At 49.6% G+C, this 13,743-nt stretch overlaps 3 protein-coding genes across 3 annotated transcripts; 1 reads left to right on the top strand and 2 right to left on the bottom strand.

Annotated features, from left to right (window-relative positions):
- Positions 1-8,185: 8,185 nt before the first annotated feature.
- On the top strand, positions 8,186-8,908 carry JN550_012188 (uncharacterized protein; the record flags this gene model as incomplete). Its single annotated transcript, XM_049310637.1, has 1 exon — positions 8,186-8,908. The coding sequence occupies one exon, from the start codon at positions 8,186-8,188 to the stop codon at positions 8,906-8,908; it is 723 nt and encodes a 240-aa protein (XP_049165816.1).
- Positions 8,909-9,008: 100 nt separating this feature from the next.
- On the bottom strand, positions 9,009-11,012 carry JN550_012187 (uncharacterized protein; the record flags this gene model as incomplete). Its single annotated transcript, XM_049310636.1, has 2 exons — positions 9,009-10,780; positions 10,967-11,012. 2 exons carry the CDS (start codon positions 11,010-11,012, stop codon positions 9,009-9,011), a joined length of 1,818 nt encoding a protein of 605 aa, XP_049165815.1.
- A 329-nt stretch (positions 11,013-11,341) lies between these two features.
- On the bottom strand, positions 11,342-12,415 carry JN550_012186 (uncharacterized protein; the record flags this gene model as incomplete). The annotated part of the gene is made up of 4 exons (XM_049310635.1): positions 11,342-11,424; positions 11,481-11,980; positions 12,038-12,090; positions 12,149-12,415. 4 exons carry the CDS (start codon positions 12,413-12,415, stop codon positions 11,342-11,344), a joined length of 903 nt encoding a protein of 300 aa, XP_049165814.1.
- Positions 12,416-13,743: the final 1,328 nt, after the last annotated feature.

The following is a 13,743-nucleotide window of genomic DNA, read 5'->3' as shown; positions in this document are numbered from 1 at the left end:
TAGAGTGCCTACGCAAATCAACCAATTTGTTTCAATGAAGGCAAGGAATATTTTCAAGAGATAGCCATAAAGCCGAAGAGATTTAGTGCTCCTGCTCTTAAAGATAGGTAGAGTAATGTCTTATCTTCATTATTTAGGAGGCAACTGCTGCAGCAACGCTACGGTCTGGCGCCCTGAAGTCCTTGGATTTCTACGATATGCGGAGTACTTGGATATGTCGACAGAGAAACTTATCTCTTCTTGGAAAGTTAGGAAATACGTGAAAGCATAGATGCAATTATTGGTGGAGAAGAATGTGGTTGTACTCTCATCACTGTTAAAGCATACCAGCTCGGAGGTAAGCGAACATGAAAACAAAGATTCAACAACGACAGGCTCCCTCTCTCACTTCTGTTATTTTATTATTAATAATAGCCCCCACTGTACTAAAGACTGCAATGAGGAAGATTTTTTTTATATATCATCCAGGGCTTATTAGTCACATGCCCTGATGGAAAGGTTCAGAATTATACCAGCAAGAAGCTCCGAGAGACGCCTTATGATTTCAGTGTAGAACACCAGTAAAATTGAGTGATGGTTCATAGCATTATAATCCCCAGAAATTGTTTAAAAATCCCCCTTCTCCCCCTTCCCCCCCCGGTTTGTAGGGGCGGAAAAAGCCTCGGCTTAGAACTATCACACAATATAGGAAAGATGATAAAACAGAACCCAAGCCGCTACATAATGGTAGCGTCATAACTGAGAGTCATAGAAGCCGAGGCGCCCAAGCAGCGTATCCACACCAAGTCGGTGACAAGTGCTGAAGCCAACTCTTCGTCAACATCTGTCAAGACCGTTGCTGTCAAGGCTGCGAAGAAGAAATCTGATGTTGTTTTGCACAAGGTGCTCGCTTAGATGCTCCCCAATGATAAATCAAGAGTAAACGAATAATATACTGGCTTTGGCCATTGATGTGAGCCTAAATATCAGCGCTCAAAGAAGAAGTGGACAGGACGAAGAAGGGAATGAGAAAAGGCGTCGAACATAGTGAAAGAACCTTTACAGGAGACATCTAGCTGTTAAAAGGCTCGCAGGCATCGAGTCTCAAGTGATTAGCAATGTAGGAAGGGGATAGGAGCGGAAGTACTAGATAGCAAGAGTCTATGCATCACAATTAGGGGCACTTTCAAATGAGTTTGAGAGCAACGGTAGGAATGATATGATATTTTCATTCAATCACAGCATGATCCAATCACCCAAAGATCTCTACATCTAATGTATCGGTGCTGTGAAATTGAAACCCAAGAGGATGTAAGTTCAAGTTAATGCGTCTTATAGAAGAAACAGGATGCATGATTTTGTCATATCTTTGCAAATAATGATTACGAAGAAAGTCTTAGGATATCCAAGCCTGAGGCCAAAACGCTTAACATTATTTGGGGACAGGTAGGTTGGCCTTTCTGGTATGAAGTCCATTTCATAGTACACGTACTGCTATGAGAAAGGTGGCCCGTAGACGGCGGCTTCAACTAGGAGCTGTCTGCGTATAGGTCGCTAGGATAAGGTCTGCTGTTAACCAAGTTGAGAGAAGTATAATTGAACCTTGACTCGATTGTGCGTGCTCTGAGGCACCCGAAAATCGCTCGATAGCTTCAGTTCAAGACCAGAACCTTTTCGTAGAATTACGGAGTGACCGTAGACTTCGTATCGTGCAGATAAGGCAACTTTAATTATCTGTTCGAGGCCCGTGTTATGGCGGTCGTTCTTACTGATCATTGAGGTTGTATTTTCTCGAAATCATTCGCCATAACAGGATCGTGAAAGAAGGGATCTCCGCAATATACCAAACCTATCACATGTGGCCAGTGAGGGATAAGCTCTTGTCCAAGAACTTGAGGCGTTCTCGGACCCTTCCGTATCCTATGGTCGGCTTTCGACCCGCAAAACACTTGTGTAGGTATTGCCTCACTGGGAACGCGTGGCACTACATGCATACACAGCTGTCTGTTGCTGAAGTTCGAAGCCCACAGATTCCACCTCTATTCGACGGTACTGAGTGTCGTTCATACTAATATATGTGAATCGTGCGAGTTCTTGGTGCTCCTCGACAATAGCTCCTTCGTTCGGCGCTCTGTATGCAGTATGTAGGAAAGCTGTCAATATTCCTGGGTCTCTCAGCCTGTTTGGCGATAGGTTATGTAGAAACCCCGATACGTCTTCTCTGCAAGGCGGACATGCTCCGAGGCTGTACATTGTCTCTATCAGGGAGCAACCGACTGCCGAACCGATTTCCGCCGCCATCCGAAGGTCTTGCCGATAACCGGCAGCTTGCAGGGGACGACTCCACATTACGCAACGCACCTGCATATCATGAAAAACAAACCCTGGGAGAATTGTGCAAGGGCGCAGCTTTAATCATGCCAAGATGCGGCGACGTCCGTGGGTATCGTCAATGGCTTGCCACGTGCAGCTGTGCTACGCGCCGTGACTGATGCCAACTTGGGCTGGTCGCAGGAGAAGCGAAGCGCGTATACACGACTTTTGAAGGGAGCATGATTGAGTACCTATGTACAGTTAGATAAGCGAGGTTTGGCAACTAAATTGACGTGGCCGAGCCTCAGCCAGAATATAAGGTTCAGGCTGTAATGATTGTGCGCCGGTCATTTCGGCCCTTGGCATCACGACATTCCATATCGTAATGACCAAATCCTGCGGGGAAGAGATTTGACACGTCTGTGCAATGTCGGTGTGTAGCACGTCGCATAATCTTGTGCACTCAAGAGGCACTAATCCTCCAGGCATAAGTGGTAACGAGTAGGTCAGGCATGTGTTAGCTTCCGTAAATGACTCGAAGCATTCGTGCGCGCCATCCGTTGCGGGTGGCCGAGATCCAGCTACTTGCTACTTAGATGGGTGTCACAGCCAACTACTCCATCAGCCAAACTATGAGCAGTGGCTAATACTTAGTTACTAGCTGGTGGGATCTTACCAGCTTCCCGGGACCCTTGCACGCGAAAGGATGGGGAACAGGCGTCGGGGAGACATGTTTGCTCGCAAGTTTATGTTCCCATGCCTACATACAGCTACAGCATGTACAGGTAACTTGCTGAATCTACGTCGGCATCCCATCGGGGAGGATGGTCCTACTATGTACGCCATCATCGCCAACCAAGGGTAATGATCAACCAACAGTGAGGGAGTCTCTGTAGCTATAATCGCAGAGGCAACGGATTGCAAGCTGCATCGGCATCAGGATGATTTGTCCGAGATGGCTTCGTGCGGACACTGGACAAAAAGCCATCAATGGATCGCAAGAGCCAAGTTCCTAGCGCTGAAGGAGCGCTCCAGATTTCCCGGTTGATGGCCCAGATATCTCCGTAAACGGGCGTCAGCGTAATCCTTGCTGGTCAGGTTACTCAAAGTGTGGTGCAAATCCGTGCAGAATGATGCGATGGGTCCCAATGCAGTAGGTAGTTCAGTTGGCCTGGGCATGATTTAATGACCGGAGCCCACTGTGGTGCCTGTTGTTTTAGTGGGTAAAAGATACTTTAACCACTGAACGGGTCGAATCACAGGGCTGACTCGGCTGGCCTGGCTCTTTCTGACGAGGATAAACCGAGCTTGCATCCCCGCGTTCTTCCCGACCCGTTTTCATCCTGCCACTTGACTTACGGCATTTTCTAGATCTTGGTAGATGTATCAAGTGAGATGGTTGATTGTGACTGAAGCCACGCACCCCTCTCTCTGTGAAGAGGGCCGGTTTTCGGAGCCATGGAGATGGAAGATATGAGCCTCGAAGTCGCCGAGAAAGACACCGCAGCAGAAATCGCAGCAGAAGCAGCCGTGGCCGATCCCGCGAATCGGCAAGTAAAGCGCTCGTCCAACACCAGAGTATGTGTCCAAACCAGCCCATTCCTCTGTCCTCGTTTGTAAAAGCTCACGTGAACCGAAATAAACAGACTTGCCAGCCCTGTCGATTAAGGAAAGTGAAATGTTTGCTGGGCGATGGGACGTCCTGTGCAAATTGTGAACGCCTGGGATTCACATGCTCATTTGGTGATGTGTCCCCGCAGGGAGATGGTGAGAATGCAGCCGTCACGCTGCCACGACGGCGCGTGAGGTTGGCATGTATCAATTGCCATTCCAGAAAAGCGAGATGCACTGGGGAGACGCCGACTTGCGCAAGATGCCAGGCGCAAGGGATTGAATGTGTGTACCGTCCCACCAAGCGTTCGGGAGGCGCCATTACCGGCCAAATCGGCGACTCGGAGCACGAGTCTGTCTCGTCAGAGCCACCAGAGAAAAGGCGGCTGACGCAGGACGAGGCCTGCGCCCGGAATGGAAGAAACTCAGGACATGACCAGCCAAATTTTATGGGCGGATATAGCGCATGGCCCCCCAATCATGAACCGTAAGTAGTCCGTGGGAAGGGAGTGAACTTCATTGACCCAGACGCAGAAATATCACGTTTCCGGACGAAACCATCATCACACGCACTTTTAACAACTTCTTCCGGCACATACACCATGTGCCAGTTTTCTCTTTCCTTCATCGGGCATCACTTATGCAGAGGTACCATGCTGGGATGATGGACAAACCACTGCTGCTTGCGCTCGTTGGTATAACGTCATTACTCACGGATTTGGGACCAGGAATGAGAGAATATGGAACCAAATGCATCGACGAGTGCCAGAGGATGATCCTGGCGGATTTGGAGAACCCATCGACAATCAAGATTCAGGCATTGGTGCTCATCATGAAGCATCGAATGTTCAATCGCCGCTTCACTTCAGCTTTTATGCTGGCATCCTTGGCTGGCCGGTTTTCGTACGCGTTGCGGCTCAACTACGAAAACCCGAACTTGTGCTTCTTGGCAAGAGAGTCTAGGAGGAGACTCATGTGGGCGTTCCTCACCATCGACTCGGGGATTAATGGGGGTTATCCTGACTTCACCATTCTTCCATCAGAGGCTCTACACATTCAGCTTCCGTGTAACGAGCGCAACTTTGAGTTCGATCTACCGCAGACCACAGGCCATTTGAAGCCAATACCGGATAGGCCCTTCCCAGATGATATAGGGTCACTAGCACTCCATGTGCGCTTGCTGTGGATCAGGAGCCGAATTCTGTACTGCACCAAGAATGTCATCGCAATGCCCGAGACCGAGCTCGCCGAGCTTCCGCGATTAGTTGAAGTGCTCGCTCAGGAGTTGAAGGGCTTTAATGAGCATCTCCCTGCCTCATTCAGGTTTTCTGAAAGCAATCTCAGACTCCGCGCCTATTCGCCACGCCTATGCGTGTTCATCATGATTCACATATGGTGGCGTCAATGCCACTGTGATCTGTACCGAATAGTCATGACAGGCCTCAAAGAGGCCCTTCCGCGCTCGGCGCTTGATCGACTTCCCCCTCAATTCGTTGCGCTATGTGAGCGACAATGCTTTGAACATGCCTCAGCGATAGTGGAGATATTCAGATTGATCCTGTCGCTTGATGGAGGATTGCCGGTGACAGATCTTGATCTCTCAGGATGCGCATACCAGTGTGCCCGAATGCTTTATTTCGCACACCATATGAACTCCACCGAATTTCATCTAGGAGCGGATCAAGTCCATGAGTATGCGCAGAAGTGTTTGCAGATTACCAGGCACATGATTCATATCCCTGCGGGACTTGCCATTGTAAGTTTCAGGCTCCGTGGTCTATTGATGTCAGTCAATTCTAACCCTCGACTTAGCACAACGACCTTGAGAAGCTTGTGGCTCGTGGACTGTCAGCTAGCACCACTCCGAGCCATCCTGGGAGTCCCGCTGCAACTAGAATACCTCCGAGACAAGTTCTCTCGCGACATAACCCGGTACACCAGATGAACGTCATCGACCACAGCGAGATTCCTCCTGCCCAGTCCCCATCGGTCCCAATACTATCTCCGCTGACACATGGTAATGTGAGCGGTGGTTCAGGTCATCAGACCCCCGTTTCACACCCGACACCTTCAGGTCGGCCAGTCCCGTATGGGGAAATGCCGACTTATATCAATGATGCCAACATGCCCAAACCAAACCTACCTCCGGTCGATCCTCCCGAAGGTCTTGACAACAACAATGCTTTTGAGGGCGCCATGGACGGTTTCGACTTCAACTTTGAGTCTTTCGGAAACACTGGATTGGAGTCGGTTTCTTGGTTTTCGCAAGAATGGTTGAATCAAGAATACCCACAAGCGACAATTTCAGGATCTTGAGGTTCGAGAGTTCCACCACCAGATACCTTCCTCAAGCCACCATTTTGGTAGCAACGGCTCATACGAACCACAATGCTACAATGCACGCATAACTGGGCTTTCCCCCGAAGCTGGGGCTTACATTAGGCCTATCGGATCCCGCGACACATCATCGCCGCAATCAATAGGAGCGTGCTCCAGAAAGCGCCTCAGGCTCGGGTAAGTTACGTTACGCAAATCCCAATCATCACGAGAGATCGTAATGGTTCCCAAGTTTTGGGACGCTGTCTGGAACAAGCAATAAAAGGGATCTTGGATCCTCATAACACCTACTACAGGTGTATTTCATGTCTCTACGGATCATCATACCATGCCCTTATGCCAGAAGGTTTGGATTTTCAAAAGTGATCCCACCCCGCAAGTCGCAAGATCAGGCCGTTTTGGGGGACTTACCGAATTCAATTTCGACGTCTTCTGGCTCATAAGGAATATACGGACGCATACATGACGTCATGAGCGGTTGGACAATATGTTACACCGAAGTTAGCACTGGAAGAAGGTTTTGAATTTCTGAAGAGATACCCATAGCATGAAAAGAAAAAATGTAACGTTAAAGATATTACGTCTTTCGCCACCTGACCACGCCGATGGATGGATACTCAGTGCAAATTCTACGAGGTTTCAGTCACAAATGACATTCCCCATACAAATGGAGGCTCTTCTCACGAATTTTATAGGGGAAAAAAAAGGTACACAGCTGATCCTATAAGTCTACGTATAAAAAGCAAGTATAAGCTGTTCGGCTACATGCTATCACACATTCGTGCAAAAACGAAGAACTGTCTCAAAGAGCAAGGCACCAGAGTCATTACCAATGTAAAAGCATAGATCACAAAAGCCATAGCGTCATATAGAAGCCTACAGCGATAGATGGAGCCGAAAGGACCACACCAGAACCAATCAACTGCCAATAATTTCCTATGATCCTCAGACGTTTACCGCTGAGATTTATTCCTTTGATAGGAATAAACCACAAGTCGGGACCGAAGGGGCTCGTGCACTAGGAATCAACCCTTAGATACAACCACTGACGGAACTCGTCAAATAATGGTCTAATTGATAGGCGGACAGTCCATAACAGTGTCATGCCAGTTTTCATGCTAAAAAAAATCAATTCAGTGCTAAGTCTGTCATGATAGTAATGTCAAATTAGAGCTGGATAGGAATGACTAGTTTACCTGGTTGTTGTTTCAATATGAGACGAGGGACATCTAAACAAAGGACTACAATGCGTCTGCGCATCCGCCGTCTAGTTCTCTCTACGAAGTGTAGAGGCATGAGTATCATGTCTTGGAAAGCACAGGTTAGTTGCTGATCAAACTTGACGTACCAAGAAATCAGACCTCAATCCTAATGCACATTTTGCGCCTAGACACAATTCTACTGCGCGGCCAGAAATCAAGACTGTTATAGAAAAACAAATTTAATTTTTTGTCTTGAAATATCCCTTCAAAGTTTGTTAACTGCCTAGGTACCTCAGATAGTTCACTACCCAGGTACCTATGTAGGCTTGTAAATGCTTCGAATGTGATTAGTATATGAAAGATATCGTCGCGGATCCGGAAGGATAGATCATAGGGAGATGTTGTGTCTCTACTGTGAACCCAATTGTATCAAAGCCTTTAATTGAGCTTTGCTCGGGAATGTTCTCCAGCGAATGCCCGGTGATCCTTCAGGAGTGACGTCCGAAATGTGGGGTAGAACCCTGTTGGCCGATGTTCTGTCACCTGTATCGACAAGGCACAGGGCCTGTCTTTGACAACCGTCGGCTGTTCGCAAATATGCTTCATTGCTATTTGCACGAGCTGGGTCCTCATAGTTACATCTCCCGTTCAGATTCGATTCTAGTTCAGGCGGGTCCGCAACCATCATCCATTGATCGGCTCCGAGAGGCTTGAAATCTAAAGCAACGCCCACGAAGAACAAGATGATCACGGCTTCGGACACTAAAGGCTTACAACAACCCAATGTATCCGACGGCCAACGATTCACATTATTTCCGGAGCTTCCGACTGAGCTGCGCCTTAAGATATGGCGGCTTTCACTCACACCCCGCGTCGTGGAGCTGCATTCGCGAAGGGCGCACTACGCCATGTCGGACAATGCAAAGTGGCACTCGAGCTGCGGCAACCCGGCTGCGCTGTCGGTCTGCTGGGAGTCGCGCGATGAGGCCTGGTCCTTCTACTCGGTCGCGCTGCCGATCGGTGACGATGATCGGCTGGAGCGGGTGCTGTATATAAACCCGGCCTGTGACACCGTCGTTGTCCTCGGGGACCTGGACTACCGCCGGTTGCTTGACTTATTCGTGACCATCGCGACGTTGGACCCGACGCGGGTGGGATTGCGTCGTCTTGGGCTCAGCATCGCCTGTTGGGCTCATGGGTTTGCCGGGGCGACCCTGCGTATATGGGCGCGATCGCTGTTCAGTGAGCTCAAGCAATTCTACATGGTGATGTACACAGAGCGAGTTCCACCGGCAAAATTCCGTTACGGCGAATGTTTCCTAGAGGAGTGTCAGGGGATGGATCCCTTCATGAGGGCATCGATCGGCCGCTCTGGCGATGGTGGAGGCGGGGACTCGTTAATGATTGTGGGAAGGACGGAAATGCGTGTCATGAATTTGTCGTTCATATCAGGTCCGGTGATGTAATTTTAAATGCATAATAAGGGGATGGAGTGGAGATGCTGATGCTTTGTCTTTGCGGAATGTCCTGCTGCCCACCCACAAGTGACACAGTGCTAGGCTACCTCTAATAGTCTATTGCCACTTCCTGTACCACAGATCGTGTGTCATCATCACTGGACTTTATTACTGGATCACAGTGCATCCATATCTGATGCTGTTCCAAGTCCCATCCTCGCAAGCTCCAGAGATACCTGCGTTCACTAGGTATAATCCCGTTCTCGTTTCGGCCGTCTTCTTCCATCACGACTAAAGCTCGCAGTGCCTTGATGAATCCCAGGTTGCCCCAGCCCCCTTGGCGGAAGATGAGGCGAATGGATGTATCGAGGGCGTACTGTCTTACATGCAGGTCTCTGCATTTGGCTATGGTGAAGCCGAGCCATGGAAAGAGATTAAAACCGACCGTTAACCTCATACGCCCAGAGTTTTCGCTGTGGGAGAAGATCTCCGCTATATCCACGATCTGTTGGAAGTCTTTTGTGTGCGTATCATAAGCCATTTCCGTCATGTCAAGACAGCAGCTCATGTATATCCTTGTAACCAGAATCTGCAACTTGGTAAACAAGAGTTCTCGCTGGACTTTAGCATCTCGGTTCTTCTTGGCATGCTTGTCTACCACTTCTTGCCATTCATCCATCTCGGATGCCCGGCTGTGCAGGTTCTCATTCAGCTCCCACAAGTTAGATTGCTGTACACGATGACCGCATGCAATCTTGACTATAAAAGGCCGAACCGACCCAAACGCGTGGCTCCATTGATGTAACACCGAAGTTGTTGGTACGGACTCCTGGGGAGGGCGAGCATGGTCCCACGTCGGTATTCCTGCGTGAGTCTTGATCTGTTCGGGAACTCCAGAAAAGCATCGAATGAGACCGGTGATCATGGAAAATCGTTTGAAGATGGTTTCGGTCATGGTCCATTCGGAGTCGGGATCAAAATCACCACCCCTCGACGCGTTTTCGATAAGTGAAAGTCCACTGTCAACGAGTTTGACAGCTGCTCCGACATTTCCTTGCATCATTTCCATCACGATGAAGACAATTGTGCAAATTAGCAATCGTCTCGAAACATAGCTTTTGGCAATAGAATCCTTGTTTTTCTCAGAGTTCTCCCGACACATAGAAATTGCGTTCAAGTAGTGAGACAGTGCGGCGCGATGGTCGTTGCTCTCAAGTCTGGGGAGCTTGGGATGTTCCAAAGACGAATTTAGGTCTTTCAGTGCTTCGTCTGATTGTGCTTTCGGAACCCATGACGCTCGTGTCAGGGCTGATAATCCCAGGATCGAATGTCGAATGCATTCGTCCTCCAGAGACTCGCGCATGACGAGACTATCCCAAAAGCCGGGTCCCGTCCACCCGTTGAAGTCCTCAACGACATGGTATCGAAAGGCATCAAAATAAGAAGCATCCTGACTATTGAGAAGAACAGGTGGAAGGGATATGTTGAGGGACATGTGAGCAGGGCAAATGCCGTTTACGGGGATGATTCTGCGCTGCAATGGCTTGGGCCGTAGGTCGGCAGGCTCGACGAATTGTCGGTCTGTTCCATCTGCAGGACGGGGCCTTGGCCTGTCAACAGGGTCCTTATACCCCTCGCACCGAAAGCCCCCTTTCTCGCAGCGAGAGCATACGGGCTTGCGCTCGTCACATTTAACGCGGCGCCCTAGGGTTGTTACATAACCGCCAAGAACGGATGTGAGAACAGAATCCTCGCTCACCTTTGCATGTTGTACAGCCAGTCTTGACCTTGGGACGTGAGACTCGTTGTAACTTATGCTGCGGTCCTCTATCGAGGAGCTTCCAACAGTCCCTCGCTGGTACCATTTGAGCTTTTCCCCTTCTGGCGACTAGTGTCGAACAATATCGATGGGCTCGTAGGCTTGCGCAGGCTGGGGACAAACCCTTGAAATGATAGGTGTTTGCAGTCCGATTTGCGCAGTGCGTCAGCTGAGACTGCTACGCCCAAAATCTGTCCATTTACTTCAAGACGAGTCTTCTGCTGGCCGCATCTGTTTTCTAAGCTTACGACTGGTGTGAGAAAGTGGAGGATTATCGGCAAAGCCCGGCGCCATCTTTAGCTGAGCTAGCTTACTCCTCGTAATTCCACAGCCAATCATGGGGCAGAAGGTTATGTCGGCCTTTCTGTCAGCCTTTCTGTCAGAAAACCATCTTCTTGGCCTGTTATAGATGGCAACCAAACAATAATAGCATTCCAGAGGTTTGTTAAATGCTAACGTGTAGATCAAGATGCAGGTCGTTCTTTATGGGCTACGGAGACCACAACCACCAACTGGGTTCACAAATTCTCAAAAGTTTGGCTACATCAAAGATACGGTAGGGAGGTTATTATGAATCTATATTATACCTTGATTATGGCGCAGCCTCTTCTGGTCTGTTGCGGTTACAAGGCGACCAACTTCTTTGCTTCCTGGAAACTCTGTCCTAGTTGAGCCAAATGGACCACATCCGCATCGTAAGTAATCACTGAAATGAGTTAATATGCCGTTCACCGGAGGGAGCTTTGTCACAATCTGTCTTACTTGAGTAACCCTTCTCCGCAACTTCCTTGATCTGCGGACCGAAACCAAAACCGGCACGCGGCTTGTTGTGCTTCTTTAGCGTCGATTCGAACTTCTGGACCGCAGCCTGCCACTCTGGCTCGGATCCGCCCATTCCACCATTCCCGGCCAAGTTCATGCTAATACGAGCATCTAACGAACCCAACCACACGGCATCGATATCGGGGCATTCTGTTAGCATGGCATCGAGATTGTTGATACCCTCTAGGCTTTCGATCTGAATCATAACGGCGGCCTGCTGGTTGAGTGACTTGTGGATGTCGTTGCCAATCATCGGCATATCGGTCAGGCCCGGGACCAGGCGGAAAGGCGGCGCCGATCGGGTACCATTCTGCTTGGTGCCGTATTTGGCTGCTGAAACTACGTGCTTGCACTGCTCGACAGTGTCGACTTGGGGCACCACGATACTGGCGCCGCAGTCCAAAGCGTAGCCAATAGCTGCGTGGTCGTGGCCAGGGACACTTTTTACGGAAAGTTAGCCACGGCGGCGACTGTGATGATGGAAGTGAGTTACATACCGCACCCATGGAATCGTCTTGCCACCGCTCATGAAAATAGTCTCGTGCACAATCTAGTTGGAGAATTAGACATTCATATTCTCATACAGGCACAGTCGACTGCGAGATTACTGTAGTCATGGTCTCCACATTGCATGATGTATGTTCCCAGTCGATCCACACGGCATCGAAACCGAACGGCGCTAACAACCTAGCTACGGGTATTGAGCTGATGCCATAGTAGACGCAAAGCATGGGAGGAATCCTTTTCTCATGTGCATCACGAATGGCCTGGCGAGCGTTGTGAGGCTGGAACCAGGAGGGAGCGGCGTAGGCAAGCATGCCTTGGTCACCGGTGTCATTGGTGGTGCCGTTCGTAGTGCCGTTCGTGGTGCTCATGGTGTCTTGCTCAAGTGTTGGGACGACTTCGTGTCCTTGGTTCAAATGTTGTCTAGAACGTAACACAATCGTGAGGACTGGGCCCAGTGGAAAACGATCGAGACATGGCGCTACTTATAGTCAAGTGGCCTTGACACTGGGACATGAATTGGGCAGTATTCCGTGGCATATCAGGTCATTGTGCGCAGGGAAATTCCCAAGTGGAAATCCGGGTCGATACCCCCTGTGCTAGTGGATACAGCAGCTGGGGGCCCCTATCCTGTTCAGGTTGCATTTAAGTCAAGTAAAGCTAGAACCAACATAGTGATGCTGCCTGTGTTGTGTAATGCCGTCGGCTTTAAGACAACTTGGCCTGATTGTCACTAATACCATAACTAATCCAGTCAGCTGTTCATCTACGGATGACCCCAGGACCACATCCCACATAGCCGCACCAGAAGGCTGATTTCAAGTTGGTAAGTCAGCATTTAGGGCTTCTTGTGGGTGGATCATACACGGAAGGATGTACGGAGTACATACTTGATGATTCAGATAGCGCCGGTGGTATCGCTCTCCACAACGGGCCGCATAAAACTCCACAGGAACTTCGGGTCAACGCCCTAAATCCATCGGCGAGATAATTATCACCCTGGCTCCGATCCATCCCAGACAGTCTAGCCGGGGGCCATTGGGCAACACATTTTTGGGTATGTACAGTGACAAGGGCACGAGCGGCCTAATCCTATGCCGATTGGAAATGCTGCTATTAGTAGCAACCACGGAGCAAGAGACCTTGCGACGCAAGGGTAATTCCCACTTCCCTGAGGCGGTCAACCTGGGTTGCCTGGTGATGTCTCGGGCCTTTACCCCTTTGAATAGTTTTGGCCCGAAGGAAAGTAGCAAACGGGCTGCCACTATAAGCCAAGATTGATCGACTTTGTCAGCGTAATATATTCTTGGCACTTCGATCACATCATGGGGTCGGCCGTGTTAGAGCTTCCGAGACGGCCGCTCAGATGCAAGGCTGCCTTAAATGACGGTCAGCGAGGTTAGCTCCGGCCGGGAGGTGCACTAAGTCCGTAATTTGCGATCTCAAGCCCCTGACAGTCCGACGAAATCTCAATTCGGATGCGGTGTTCTACGGAGCCCGGCGTATACTCCTTCCACACAGCGGGCGCAGCTAAGAATTGCTTGTCTCCGAAACCCGCCAGCGTCGCACGGCCGCTCACAGTCTGAGATGACTAATAGTGCGACAGACCAAGTGGCCAGAGGTAAACAAAACGGACGATATCCAGGGCTGGTCCGAGAACACGATTGTTCGAGGGAATTGAAACTTCCGACAATTCCCC

The sequence above is a fragment of the Neoarthrinium moseri genome (genome assembly GCF_022829205.1).
Source record: "Neoarthrinium moseri strain CBS 164.80 chromosome Unknown scaffold81_Wmoseri_CBS_16480, whole genome shotgun sequence".
Lineage (NCBI taxonomy): Eukaryota > Fungi > Ascomycota > Sordariomycetes > Amphisphaeriales > Apiosporaceae > Neoarthrinium > Neoarthrinium moseri.
This window is presented reverse-complemented; position numbering and strand designations above follow the sequence as displayed.